Genomic DNA, 13,757 nt, shown 5'->3' with positions numbered 1-13,757 from the left:
ACCAACACACACACACACAACACACATACACACACACACACACAGACAACACTGGGTTCTTCAAATTTTTTTTTTTAGATTTATTTATTGATTATATGTAAGTACACTGTAGCTGTCTTCAGACACACCAGAAGAGGGAGTCAGATCTTGTTACGGATGGTTGTGAGCCACCATGTGGTTGCTGGGATTTGAACTCAGGACCTTTGGAAGAGCAGTCGGGTGCTCTTACCTGCTAAGCCATCTCACCAGGCCTTCAATTTTTTTTTTTATCTTCCAAAATCTGTATTAAGTTTCCGTGCCCGAAGGATCTGTTCAGTACCAAGGTTTGAGAGAAAAAAAAATGGATCATGCAATATGCAAGCTGAGGTAGAATAAAAATCATAGGAAGAGTAAAACTGTGAAATGCATTTAAATGATTTACTTGCACTTTAAAAATTGATTTTTAGTTCAAATTACTATTATGATCTATTGTTATTATTTTCTAGGCTGAGGTTTTTTGTTTTTTTTTTTTTAACATGTTAAAAAAAATCACAACAACAGCCAGGCGTGGTGGCGCACGCCTTTAATCCCAGCACTGGGCGGGAGGAAGGCAGGCGGATTTCTGAGTTCGAGGCCAGCCTGGTCTACAGAGTGAGTTCCAGGACAGCCAGGACTATACAGAGAGACCCTGTCTGGAAAAACCAAAAAAAAAAAAAAAAAAAAAAAAATCACAACAACATAGATATTAGAAGGGGAGACTCACAACACATGCAATTTGATGAGAACCTGGCTCCCATTAAAACCGAAGACCACAGGCTGGCAGAAAGCTCGGGGCTTCTGAGCACATACTGCTCCTGCAGAGGACGAAGGCTGGGTTCTCAGCACCCACACAGGTAGCTCACAACCACTGTAACGCCAGCTCCAGAACACGCAGTGCCCTCTTCTGCACTCCATGGGCACCTTCACCCAAATGCCCATTCCTACACGCGGACATATACATAGACACATCATTAAAAAGAAAATCTTAAAAAAAAATAAAAATAAAAACAAACAAAAAAGAAACCAAGAATGTTTGACTATAAAAATGCTCTGCTCCTGACAGCAAGACCCTGCCCTCTATACTCCACCAACAAAATAAAACCACCACAAAACACTTTTTAGAGCCCAGAACTGTATAGAGTATAAACGTGATTCTTTTTTTTTCTTTTTAATAAACGTGATTCTTAATCCCTACTTCATGTCAACTGGCTACCTTTGAAGTCTCACCCACATCCCCGGCTAGTCGGATGACCCCAGAGTTCTTTTCCTCATCCCAGGCATGTCCCAATGCTACATTTCTTCTGTCAGTTTGGACATTCTTACATAAATAGCACACATACTGAACAGCAATATGCTCAAATACTTTCCCTTCTCTCTTCATTTCCATATTCTGTTTCTCCGTCAGCGTTGACGCTCCCCACACCTCTCCCTGTGTCTAGGCTTCCTCTTACCTCACTCCTAAACTTGCACAGTTCGAGTCTGGTTTTTGCCTTCTCTGAAATCTCTCACAGCTGCAGCACTCTTTGCCTTTTCAGGCTTCTTGGTCTCCCAAGCAAACTGCTTTTCTCATTCTTCAATGAGCCCTGAACTCTGGCCTTTGCACTTCTTCTTACATTCTTTCTCCTATATGAACTTTCCACCCTAACTATCCCAACCTAAACTCCACAAAACAAGGCAGTGGCCCTTTCCTCTACTAAATGTGCTGAACACATATATCTGGAGTCTTTCCTCCGTTCCTAACTCTGTTACATTCAATTGTTTATTTGGCAACTTAATCAAGTGGTAACTTACAACAGGTTTGTTTTGTTTTAGATATTTTTATTAGTTCTTTGAAAATGTTATACAATGTATTTGAACATACTCACTTCCGCTCCCCAACTCCTCCAGATCCACCCCTAAGTCCCTGCCCTGATGCGTGGGTGCCTACCAGGGTCTTGCTAACAAATGTCCATAGCTCCTCTGCTTAGTGGTGGAACTTCATGCCCACCTCTACCCCTCCATACTGGGATTTTAGTCTGGATTGAGTCTGCCCAGGTCTTGTGCACACTGTCACAACTACCATGAATTCATGAGTTCAACTGTCCTGCTGAGTAAGCAAAACACTGTTCTTCAACGGAGATAACTATAAATTTATCCTCATGTTTATTTATGAGTATAATGAGTATGAGTATATAAATGAGTATATGAGTATAAATATTTATGAGTAAAAACTTCATAAATATTTACTTTTGGATGGCTGACTTATCGGCATTACATGCTTCCAAGTATACTTTTTTGACAGACAAACCTGAAAAAAAAAAAGGTGTGAGGTGATACCACAGTCATTAACCTGTTATCAATGCTTCCCATTACACAGCCAAAACCAGGGTTAGACAAAGCCATTCTCAGTCTGTCATATGGTTAGAGGAAGATCCGGGAAATCAGTTCCATTCATTTTATTAAAGTATTAAAAGACTTATAAGGGGTTAGAAACAGCCCAAAGTTACAAAATAACCAAAGCTTGAAGATTCTGGGAATGTCAACACTGCCCACATCTTCCAGATTAAAAACTGACAAAGATTCCAAATGATCCCTCAGGCTGGTCCCTTCTTCGTCTTGAAAACTTTTGGGACCTATTATGAACCTGAGAGTTCCCAAGTCAGTCCTCTGATGACAGTACTGGTGAGAGGCTGACCTGAAAGCTAAGGTTGATGAGTGGCAAGCCCGCCAAGGACCAAGGCAAATTTATCCTCAGCCCCCACAAAAACGCTGACAAAGGTTGCTGAGACTACTAGTAAAGAGGTCGGTGGTGTCAGCTAAGGGACATTTGCAGTCTTCCAGACCAGCCAGCCGGACATTCCACTCCGGAGCCGGTAGCCCCAGGGTACTGCCAGGTGACCCTAGGGCGGGTCCCACAGTGCACAGAATCGCCTCGGGTCCTCAAAGCCTGCGGGCGCCCAGCCCACCGGGAGCCAGAGCCAGAACTGGAGCCCGCGGCGACCCGCAGCTCCGGGTGCCAGACGCCGAGCCAGTCCCCGCCCCTTCCCCATCTCCCCGCCCCGCGCTCGCAGCAGGACGCACCGCCCGGCGTGAGCACCGCGGCCTGTCGCGCGCGCGGCGCAAGGGACCCGGCATCCCCGCCCAGCTGGGTAGCGCACCTGAACTGTCCCCATCCTCCGAGACCGACGAGCTCTCGGTGTCCTCGTCTTCGGAACTGCTCCCCTCGTTCTCCGCGTAGTCCACCTCCATCTCATCGTGATGATTCGTCTCCTTCTTATCCCCTCGAGAATGGACCGGCATTTTCCAACCTCGCCGTCGCTTCCCACTTCCTGCTCCCAGCCCGGCCACTGCCGCTTCGGTGAAGGGCGCGCCGAACGCCCCGACCCACCCGGCCACCGAGCTGGATCCGAAACCCTCGACTCCTCCCCACCCCCGGCCTCAGCCTCACAACCTAACCCGCAGGCTTGCGCTGCGAGCTCTGCCATTGGTCAAGGCTGTCCCGGAGCTAGAGGCGTGGCTTGTCTTGCAAGCGAACGATTGGTTACCGGTGATTACGGCGCGGCCTTCCGCTGTCTGTCGGGAATTGTAGTCCTTAGGCCTCAGAGCTTCAGGGGCTATGGGTTTCTAAGATTCAGCTGCCTTAATCGCTTCTCACTTCGGACTTCAAGTCCCACAAGGCAGGAAAGCTGACATACTGGGACGCAGTTTATAAACTAAACAGAAACAGATTGTGCGGATTTGGTCTGTACTTATCCTTTTCCCGCCAAGTGGTTATCTGATCTGCCTAGCTACTCAAACTGTGAGAAGAATGTGAAAAGATCCTTTGCCTGAAAGGGTCTTTGCATACTCTGTGAGCCTGGAGGGTTACAGAATCGTCTCTTCTACACTAGTAGTACCTTTAGTACAGCTAGTAAACTATTAAATTGAATTGTATGTGTAAGAAATAATTTTCACAAAGAAAATTTCATTGTTCTTGGAATTTTTACAACCAAAACTACAGAGGGGAAGGAAATTTTATCTTAGTATTTCAATCTTGCGTTCTTACTTTTTTTTTTTTTTTTTAATGGAAGAAGCTACCCAAATTAAATTGATTTAATTTCAGGTTCCAGTGAAAAATAAATATTTGACTTAAAAAGATGTCATTTTTTTTTTTTCAAAAACAGGATTACACAGACAAGGACGATGCCATAACTACCATAATAATCGTAACTTATAACCGATCACTTTCACTCTTTATCAGGTTATCTTGGTAAATTCACTGCATGGATTTGCTGAGTTCAATTTTTAGTTTAATAGCCCTAAGGTAGGAGTCGGTATTATGTCCATTTTATCAACAAAATATATGGTTAAAGTATTAAAGGGACACCAGGAAGTAGAATGAAACTTAGCTGTCCTGGAACTTGCTCAGTAGGCTGACCTTGAGTTTAGTGATCTGCACGGCTCTGTCTCCTGGGATTAAAGGTATGTTCCATCACACATAGACTTAAATTTAGCTGAGTGGGATCTGTTATCTCCTAAAACAAAAGATTTTGCTCTGTTCTACTTCCCGGTGTCCCTTTAAATATTTTTCCTTTCTCAGCTTGCTCATTTTCTTACAGGTTCAGAGGTTCTGTCCATTACCATCAAGGCGGGAGCATGCCAGCATCCGGAGGAGCTGAGGGTCCTACATCATCTTATTCAGACTGGCTCCCAGGGAGCTAGGATGAGGGTCTTAAAGCCCATGCCCACAACGACACACTTGCTCTAACACCTACTGCAGCAAGGCCACACCTCCTAATAGTGCCACTTCCTGGGCCAAGCATATACAAACATCACCATCACCACCATCTTCCACACTTCAGACGCTCTCATGTTCCACCAGACGATGGCTCATGTTCCACCAGACGATGGCTATGCTCCGTCCTTTTTTTCTTCTTTTCCTAGCAGTCTATATTCAGCCAATGTGGGTCACTTATAAGATTGCAAGTTCCTTGAGAACAAGGGTTGTTTTAATCAAGCATGAAAATAAAAGACAAAGCAAAGTTACTGTGGGGGCAGCTACTATGTTGCAACCAGGCAGTTGATAGGATCTGATAATTTTAGCCTAACAATATCAGGCCTTCCAAATCTGCAAGAGAAACTAAAACTGTGACTTCTGTACAGAATGTCAAGATACAAACACTGCCTCAGATGAAGTGGGGTTTTTTGTTGTTGTGAGCATGTTTGTTGAGACAGTCTTGCTGGCCTTGAGTTCATAGCATGGCCTCATCTTCCTTAGAGCTGGGATATTGGCCTGTACTACCACTCCTGGCCTTGGGGTTCTGTTTCTTAAATGCAGATCAAATAAAAACAGCTGTTGGCAAAAGTCCTTGGCCCCAGCTAATCTTTGTTTTATCAGTAACCAGAGAATGTGTGCTAAATAGTACTGAGATTTCTGGTCGCCCTTATGCCTTGTACTGCTAGGTACTTTAAGTAAATCAGTCCATTTAATCTCTACACAAATCTGAGAGTTAACTTTGCAGAGGAGACAACTGAGGCACAGAGCAGTTAAACTACCTCACCAAGGTCATACAGGTAATAAATAACCGGTCTCAGATTTGAATGTAAGTAGTGTGGCCTCAAAGCTTGCAGGCACTCTCATGGCATACAGTGGTCCTCAAGTGGGTGCTTTCTGCTTCTCCTGCTCAAAGGTAAACAGAAGGAGCCAAGCCTGGTGGCTTACACCTGTAATTGCAGCAACTCCAGGGGCTGCGACAAGAAATTTGTCTCAAATTCGAGGCCAGGCTCAGACATAAGGAAGTAAGAGAGAAGAGGCATGGATTCAAGCCACGCTTCTCTTAATAACCCAGCAGTAAACTCGGCAAAACATAGAATCTCGCCGGGCGTGGTGGCTCATGCCTTTAATCCCAGTACTTGGAAGGCTTGAGGCAGGCAGATTTCTGAGTTCAAGGCTAGCCTGGTCTACAGAGTGAGTTCCAGGACAGCCAGGGCTACACAGAGAAACCCTGTCTCGAACCCCCCCCCCCAAAAAAAAAAAAAAAAACGAAGAATCGCTGGTCAGTTATAAAATAAGAAGTTTCTATGATCTTAACTTTAAATTCCTTTCAAAGTCTCAGACTCTTGTCATAGGCTCATAAGATAACTCAGCAGGTAAAGTCTTGCTGCAAAAGTATGACAACTGGAGTCCTCACACCAGAATTCATGTAAAGACCAGGCCAGCACAACAGCCTACATGGGATCACAGTGCTAAGGAAATGGACAGAGAATTCTGGGCTATCTAGCCAGCTGAACCAGTGAGTTCTGGGTACAAGAGAGAGAGAGCCTACCTCAATGTCTATGGAGGAGAGCAATAGAGAAAGATGTTCAATATCAACTTCTGGTCTTGATAAGTACCTACAGACACATGTGAACATACATACCTGTGTTGGCTGGTCTTATGTCAAGTTGACACACAAACTAAAGGTATCTAAAAGGAGAGAAACTTAACTGAGAAAATGCCTCCATAAGACATGGTTGTAGAGCATTTTCTTAATTAGTTATCAATGGGGGAGGGCCCAGTCCATTGTGGGTGGTCTCAGCCCTGAGCTGGTGGTCCTGGGAGCTATAAGAAAGCAGGCTGAGTGAGCCAGGGGAAGCAAGCCAGTAAGCTGCACCCTTCCATGGCCTTTGAATCAGCTCCTGCCTCCAGCTCCCTGCCCTGCTTGAGTTCCTATCCTGACTTCTTTAACATGGATATAGAAGTGTAGGCCAAATAAACCCCCTTCCTCCTCAACTTGCTTTTTGGTTCTGGTGTTTTGTTACAGCCATAGAAAAACCTAAGACAATACCATGCATACTACCCCCAAAAAGTTTTAAATTTTTCCTATTTTTTAAGATTTTACTTTTACTTATGTGTTCAAGTTTATCCCTGATTTTATCCTTCCTGTGTTTTCCCTGCAGAACCTACAGTGGTTGGTTTTGTTGTTGTTGTTGTTGCTATGTTATCTATTAATTTATTTATTTTGTGAGTGTTGCTATTCATTTATTTATTTATTTATTTACTTACTTACTTATTTAGTGAGTCTCTCTGTATAACTCTGGATGGCTAGAACACATGATGCAGACCAGGCTGGCCTCACACTCACAGAGATCACCTGCCATTATTTCCTACACTCTGAATGCTAAGATGAAAGAGCCAGCCACCAGGCTCCAATTATAGTGTCCTTTAACTATTAGATATGTGTGTGTGTGTGTGTGTGTGTGTGTGTGTGTGTGTGTGTGTGTAAGCTATTATAAGCTATTTGGGGTTTGGGGGATTTTTTGTTTGTTTTTGTTTTTTGTTTGTTTTTGTTTTTTATTTTTTGTTTCTCTGTGCAACCCTAGCTGTCCTGGAACTGACTCTGTGGATCAGGCTGTTTTCAGACTCAGAGATCTGTCTGCTTCTGCATCTTGAGCACTGAAACTAAAAGTGTACACCACTACTGCCCACCTTTTCCCAGACCTAATGACTGATAAACATATGAATATTAATCAGGCACCTCTTAACAGGCATTTGGATTGCCTTTACTATTAGAAATATTCTTATTTTGTTAAGGGGACTATTATTGTTCAAAGTGTTTGGTAACCATTTTGACAAATGACCCAGAGCAGACATAGTATCAGAATTAGGACAAGGTTTGTGTCTTTTCTTTTCTTCCTTCCTTTTTCTTCACCCACACTTGAAAGATCCTGTCAATATGAGGTATGAATCTGTCAAACAGGTACAATGATGCTAGAATATATACACCCCCACCCACTTTGTAGTATTTGTGAGTTTAGAGTAAATGAAAACTTAATTTTATTATATTTTTAAAGTATATTCTAAGTCTTATAGTAGCAAATTGTAATTCCAGTTTTTACTTTCTATGGCACAGACTTGATAAACTGAAGGCTTTGAAGAGGGAATCCCCAAATTGTACCAGTCATTTTCATGTGCTACATATACTGTATAAAGTAATATATGCATATATATATATATATACATATATATGTATGTATATATATTTATATATATATATACATATATATATATAGGGTACATACACAATTCCCCTTTTCCTAAAGGAACACAATGAATGCAACATATAACTTTTATAATCCTCAAAAGATAAAAGTTAGTTGCCTGAATGAACACTGTTACACGGATCTTTTAGATCAGGGGTAATGTTAACACAGAGACTGTCATAGGGAGGGGGAAACATTACAACTTTTATTTGCTGGCCAATAAAAAACTGTTCAACTTCCTTAACAATCAAGGAAACACAAATCAAAACCACACTGAGATTTTACCTCCTACCAGCCAGAAAACAAACAGCTAATGTTAGTGAAGATGTAGGGGGCTGACAAATTCTTCCGAAATGCTGGTGGGAATGCAGAGTGATGCAGCCACTACAGAAAGCACTGCAGAGGTTCCAAAGGCAAGCAGACAAAACAAAGCAAAAGGAGAGTTGTAGGGTGAGCTGGGTGTGGTGATGTGTGCCTGTATCCCAGTTCTCAGCAAGCAGATCCAATTCCCAAATCTGCCACGTGGTGGAGCTGAGACACCAGTCACACACAATCTCCAAATTTGTCACTGCTGATGGACCAAAGTCAGAGTTTGAAACTAAGAAAAACTAACAGAGGTTGTGACTAACAACTAGTACCAAAATTTCATCATATCAACTGTAAGACAGAGCTTCAGAGAACTACATTAAGATAAGACTAATTTTTGTGTCAGGCTAACCTGGAATTTACTAGGTAACCCAAGCTGACCTCAAACTTATGATCTGCCAGCCTCAGACTCCCATGTGCTCGGATTACAGGCATGAGCTATAATATGCCCAACACTGTATATATATATATATATATATATATATTTTTTTTTTAATGGAAGTAGTGGAAAATACATTAAAATATCCTAACATAACTTACTATTTTTGATTAAGACTTTCTTCTCTGGGGACAGGTTGAGTACATACATGGTTTAATGGGTAAAATGCATGTTGTGCAAGCATGAGGACCCGAGTTCAAATCCCCAGCACCCATATAAAAGAGCTGAACACAGCAATGTACTCCTGTAACCCCAAAGCTAGGGAGCTGAGAAAGGAAGATCCTGGTGGCTCGATGTCCAGTCAGTCTAGCCAATTGGTTAATTCCAGAGTTAGTAAGAGACCCTGCCTAAAATAGTAAGGTGGAGAGCAATAGAGGCAGATACTCAACTCCGTCTCTGACTCTATACATGCATTTTATGGGCAACTGCACACACATGCATATACTCTACACACAGGCATACACACCCACACACAGAGTGGGGAGGGGAGAAGGAGAGAGGGAGAGGAAGGTGTGGTGGCTCATGCCTATAATCTCTTTGAGAGGTTGAGGCAGGAGGATTTCCTAGAGTTGTGGGCCATCCTGGGTTAAATAGTGAATTCTAGGCCAGCCTGAGCTAGAGAAAGATCCTGTCCCCTGAAATTCCTTGTTTGTATTCATTAACATACCATTTGCTGAATGTGTTTTGTGTAGCAGGTGTGAGAATTTCAGGAGATGACCTGAACAAAATAGGCACTGCTTCTCTTCAGAGACCTTCAAGGAAGGAGCAGAACGAGGAATCAGACAGCTCTGGCAACCCAGGGGAGCTTTCTGATGTATTATAAGAACAGGCCTTTGTTTCCAATGATAAGACTCAGTCTTCGCAGGGCTGGGGATATAGCTCAACTGTAGGGCAATGGATAGATAGCCTTGCATGTCTCCCATGTGCAAGGTCATTAGGTTCAGTCCCTACCTTAGACAAAATTCTTACCAATTCCCTGTGAAAACTAGGAATTCAGAAAACCATAATAGCATGCTATCATTGTAGGCTTCTCGTACTTAAATAATTTTCTGAGATCTATGATTGTTTGATATTATTTAAGAAATTTAACCTCAGATACCCTAATGTGTAGTTCTTAACCAAATGAAAAATGTACAGTGTTACAGAGCTTTGCATACAGAGAGGATATATTTAAGGGTTTTTTAAAGGATTTTATTGGAGAGAGCAGAGAACATTTGCCTGTGTGCTTTCATATCCCCTATTACAACTCATCTTCACAAAACTGCCACTTTTGAACTTTTTAGTGGGATAGTCACAATTATTAACAGGAGTTATCAAAATAGCCCCCTCTTTCTGATTGCATAGAGACAAAGGGACCAGGGTTTGTTTGTTTTTTTTTTTTCTCTCACACACTTTAAGCAAAGAATTGTATCACATGATAAGAATCTAGCTGACTTCTATTTGGACATAAAAGAATTTGGGGGTAAGTTCAACAATAGCACTTTCCTAACTAAATACCTTTGTTTAGAAAGGATTTCGAGGAGCTGGGACTGTGGGTCAGTTGGTAGAGTTTTCATACATGTGCATCCGGGTTCAATCCCAGTAGTGCAGAAGGCAGTGTGGCATTGGGCGCTTGGATTCTGCTTCTCGTGAGGTGTGAGCAGGAAAGTCAGAAGTTCTAGATCATTCTTGGCCGCGTACACATTTGAAGCTGGCCTGGGATACAGAACATTCTGTCTCAAAAAAAAAAATGTTTAGCATTCTGTCATCTCAGGTGAACAATACAATGTCCATATGAGTGTTTAAAAGATATAGACTCCTTATTGCCTTTTTCTCCTATTCTGTGAACTGCATTCTTACTTCAACTGAATGTCATATTCTGATATTTTAAGGCTTTAAAAGTAATCGAATTTCCACAGTTCATATTACTCCTGGTCTTAGTCAAAGGCATGACATAGAAGTGGTCTCACAAGTGACACAGATGAAAATGAGACATTAAAAATATGAGGCCGGGCATGTAACTTAGTGTTGGAAAACCAAGGGTTTTGGTTTGTTTCCCCCCCCCACACACACACACTTTAAGCAAAAGATAGTATGACATGATTAGAATCTAGCTTTTGTGTGAACAGCACAACTTACATATTATAAGAATAGGTCTTTGTTTCTGATGGTAAAATTTAGTCTGCATTTGTCAAGCTGTGGCCTTAAAGGGCACCTGCACTCACATGCACACACCAGCATATAAATACACATACATGCATATCATTAAAAATGATAAAAGTAAATTAAAAAAATGCAGAGGCCAGGTATGGTGGTGAGTGCCTTGTAGTACCAGGAGTTGCAAGGCAGAGTCAGATGGATCTCTGGGAGTTCAAAGCCAGCCAAGACTAACAACGAGACCCTGCCTGAAGATGAATGAATGAATGAATGAATGAATGAATGAAGAGAGTAACTGAGGAAGGCACTTAACAGTCAACCTTCTGTCATCATAGCATGTGAACACGGACAGAGAAATATACACAAAAGATGACTGCACCAGCTTTTGTTAATTAAAAACAAAAGCTGATGTTTTTTTGATAAAAGAAGCATATGCCTTTTGTAAAGAAAACAGAAACAAAGAAATTCTACTTTGTAAACACAGCCACTATTTGGGAGTAGTTTTTCCAGTCTTTTTTTTCTAGTTAGTAAACAAATATAATTTCTCTCAAAATTGATAATGTACATATATTTTCACTTGTATCCACTTTTGTTTGCAGTGCTAGGGACTGAACCACATGTCCATCATTTTCAGTCTAACATTGCCAGGCCAGGAAGCGTCTTAGGGGGTCAAAAAGATGGCTCAGAAGGTAAGCCAATCAGTAAGACAAGCCTGATGAGCAGAATTCATCCCTTGGAATCCACATGGTGGAAGGTGAGTACTGACTCCCATAAATTGTGCTCTGTCCTCCACACACGTGCATATAAATGCATACACCCAGAAACACGTGTAAAATAAACAAAAGTCTTCATAGCTGGGTGTGATGGTGTATATTGATAACTACAGCACCAAGAAGCATGAGGCAGGGGGATTGAGAGTTCAAGGCTAGCCTGGGTTACATAGTAAAACTTTGCCTCAAAAGCAAGACCCCCTAAAGTTATACAGGCAATTGCTGCTGCTATTGGTTGCTCATCAGGAGCAGATGGGAAGGCCCTGCTGCTGAAGACAGCCACATGCATTTGTTGCAGGTATCCAGCTAGCACCGGGCTGGAAGCCATCCTCACTCCTACTCTGGCCTAGCTCTTAGGTGTTATGCAGGCTTCTGGGGGAGAACCGCTTGGGAGGGGAGTTAAAATTTATTTATTTATTTATTTATTTACACCCCAAATACTGCCCTCCCAGTCCCCCCTCTCCGCCCCGCTACCCCAACCTCCTCCTCTGAGAGAGTGAGGCCCCACTTTTGATATCCCCCCACCCTGGTGTAACAACTCTCTGTCAGATTTGGCACATCATCTCCCACTGAGGCCAGACAAGGCAACCCCAGTAAGACAACAGCTTTATGGAGAGCCTCGGTTCCAGTTGTTGGGGGGCCCACATGGAGACGGAGCTGCGTGTCTGCTACGTATGCCCCAGGGGCCTCATTGCAGCCTATGTGTGTTCTTTGGTTGATGACCTAGTCTCTGAGAGCTCCCAGAGGTCCCGGTCAGTTGACTCTGTTGGTCCTCCCGTGGGGTGCCCATCCTCTTCCTGCCTTAGTCCTTCCTTCGGGGGAGCATTGTAATCAAGAGCCTTATTCAGTTTTGGACACTGCAGCAAAACCAACTGGACAGGCAAGGTGAGGTCACTGATGCCACAGTGGGAGGTTCATTATTCAAATAACCAGTAGCTTTCTGATTGTATTTGATGTCTTCCCCACACAAGGAAATTCATTTTGTAAACCCACCCAAAAAAAGTCTATGGCTCAAGAGGTTGTGGCCCTTATTGAGAAAACTGTTGTCTTGCTAATGGACATGATGTGATCGCCACATTTTCTTCTTCTGCTTCTTTTTTTTTTTAAGATTTGTTTATTTGTTTGTTTGTTTATTTATTTATTTATTTATTTTATACCAGTACACTGTAGCTGTCTTCAGACACATCAGAAAAGGGCGTCGGATCCCATTACAGATGGTTGTGAGCCACCATGTAGTTGCTGGGATTTGAACTCATGACCTCTGGAAGAACAGTCAGTGCTCTTCACTGCTGAGCCATCTCTCCAGCCCCCACGCCCCCCCACACACACACATTTCCTTCTTAATAACTGTATCTCTGCACATTGATCATGCTGCAGTTAACTGTGTCAGAGCAGGTCCTTTTGCAGTGGCCAGCAGTTCTTGCAGAGATTCATGATTTCTCAAAGTACCGAGAATATAAAGTGACTGTTGAATACCCAGCCATTATGGGACACCTTTATTGCTCACTAAAGGGAGACAAGGAACACTGCGGAAGAAGGGATGGAAAGACTGTAAGAGCCTGGCAGGGTTGGGGAGGTGTGGCATGCTAACCGGGCTATGACATGCTGGTACACTCTTGACCCCACAGTGCCCATGGTACCTACTTAAAATCTGCACAAGATTGGGCTCGTCAACACACAGTCACAGTGAAAGAAGTAGCTTGTGGGGCCTTAACCTTCCCTGGGAAGTTATATGCAGTCATTGGTGAAAAGGGATAGAGAGACATTTTCTTCAGTGGTATACTCACTTGTGAGCTGCCCCCATGCTCCTAAGCAAACCCTTACCCATACTCCTGTAGATAGCCCTAGTGGAACGCAGTGACTGGGTGGATGGTGTGGTCCATCTCTGTATGTGATGATCCTGGAGGTAGTCAGCCTCACATGTAAGCAGCAGGGGCTATGTCTTCCCCCCTCCTGGCCCCTGCTAGCTGGAGGCTGGCATCTACTGCCTTGTGGGGCTCTAAGATGGGCAAAGTAGCAGGAAGTCTTCTGAAGCAATAAGATGGTGC

At 43.0% G+C, this 13,757-nt stretch overlaps 1 protein-coding gene across 3 annotated transcripts in view; it reads right to left on the bottom strand.

Annotated features, from left to right (window-relative positions):
- The window catches only part of Brms1l (breast cancer metastasis-suppressor 1-like), a 33,413-nt gene extending 29,936 nt beyond the window's left edge, over positions 1-3,477 (bottom strand). For 2 of the 3 annotated variants that reach the window (NR_155205.1, NM_001037756.3), the window contains exon 1: positions 3,156-3,435. Coding sequence is in view for 1 of the 3 variants with exons in the window: in NM_001037756.3 (NP_001032845.1) it covers positions 3,156-3,297 (142 nt within the window). In the remaining 2 variants the exon portion in view is untranslated. Of the gene's footprint in view, positions 1-3,155 lie in introns of all 3 variants that reach the window. The other variant, XR_381530.4, reaches the window with a different exon arrangement.
- Positions 3,478-13,757: the final 10,280 nt, after the last annotated feature.

The sequence above is a fragment of the Mus musculus genome, chromosome 12, assembly GCF_000001635.26.
Source record: "Mus musculus strain C57BL/6J chromosome 12, GRCm38.p6 C57BL/6J".
Classification (NCBI taxonomy): domain Eukaryota; kingdom Metazoa; phylum Chordata; class Mammalia; order Rodentia; family Muridae; genus Mus; species Mus musculus.
Note: the sequence above shows the minus strand (reverse complement) of the source record. Positions and strands in the feature narration are given on the sequence as shown.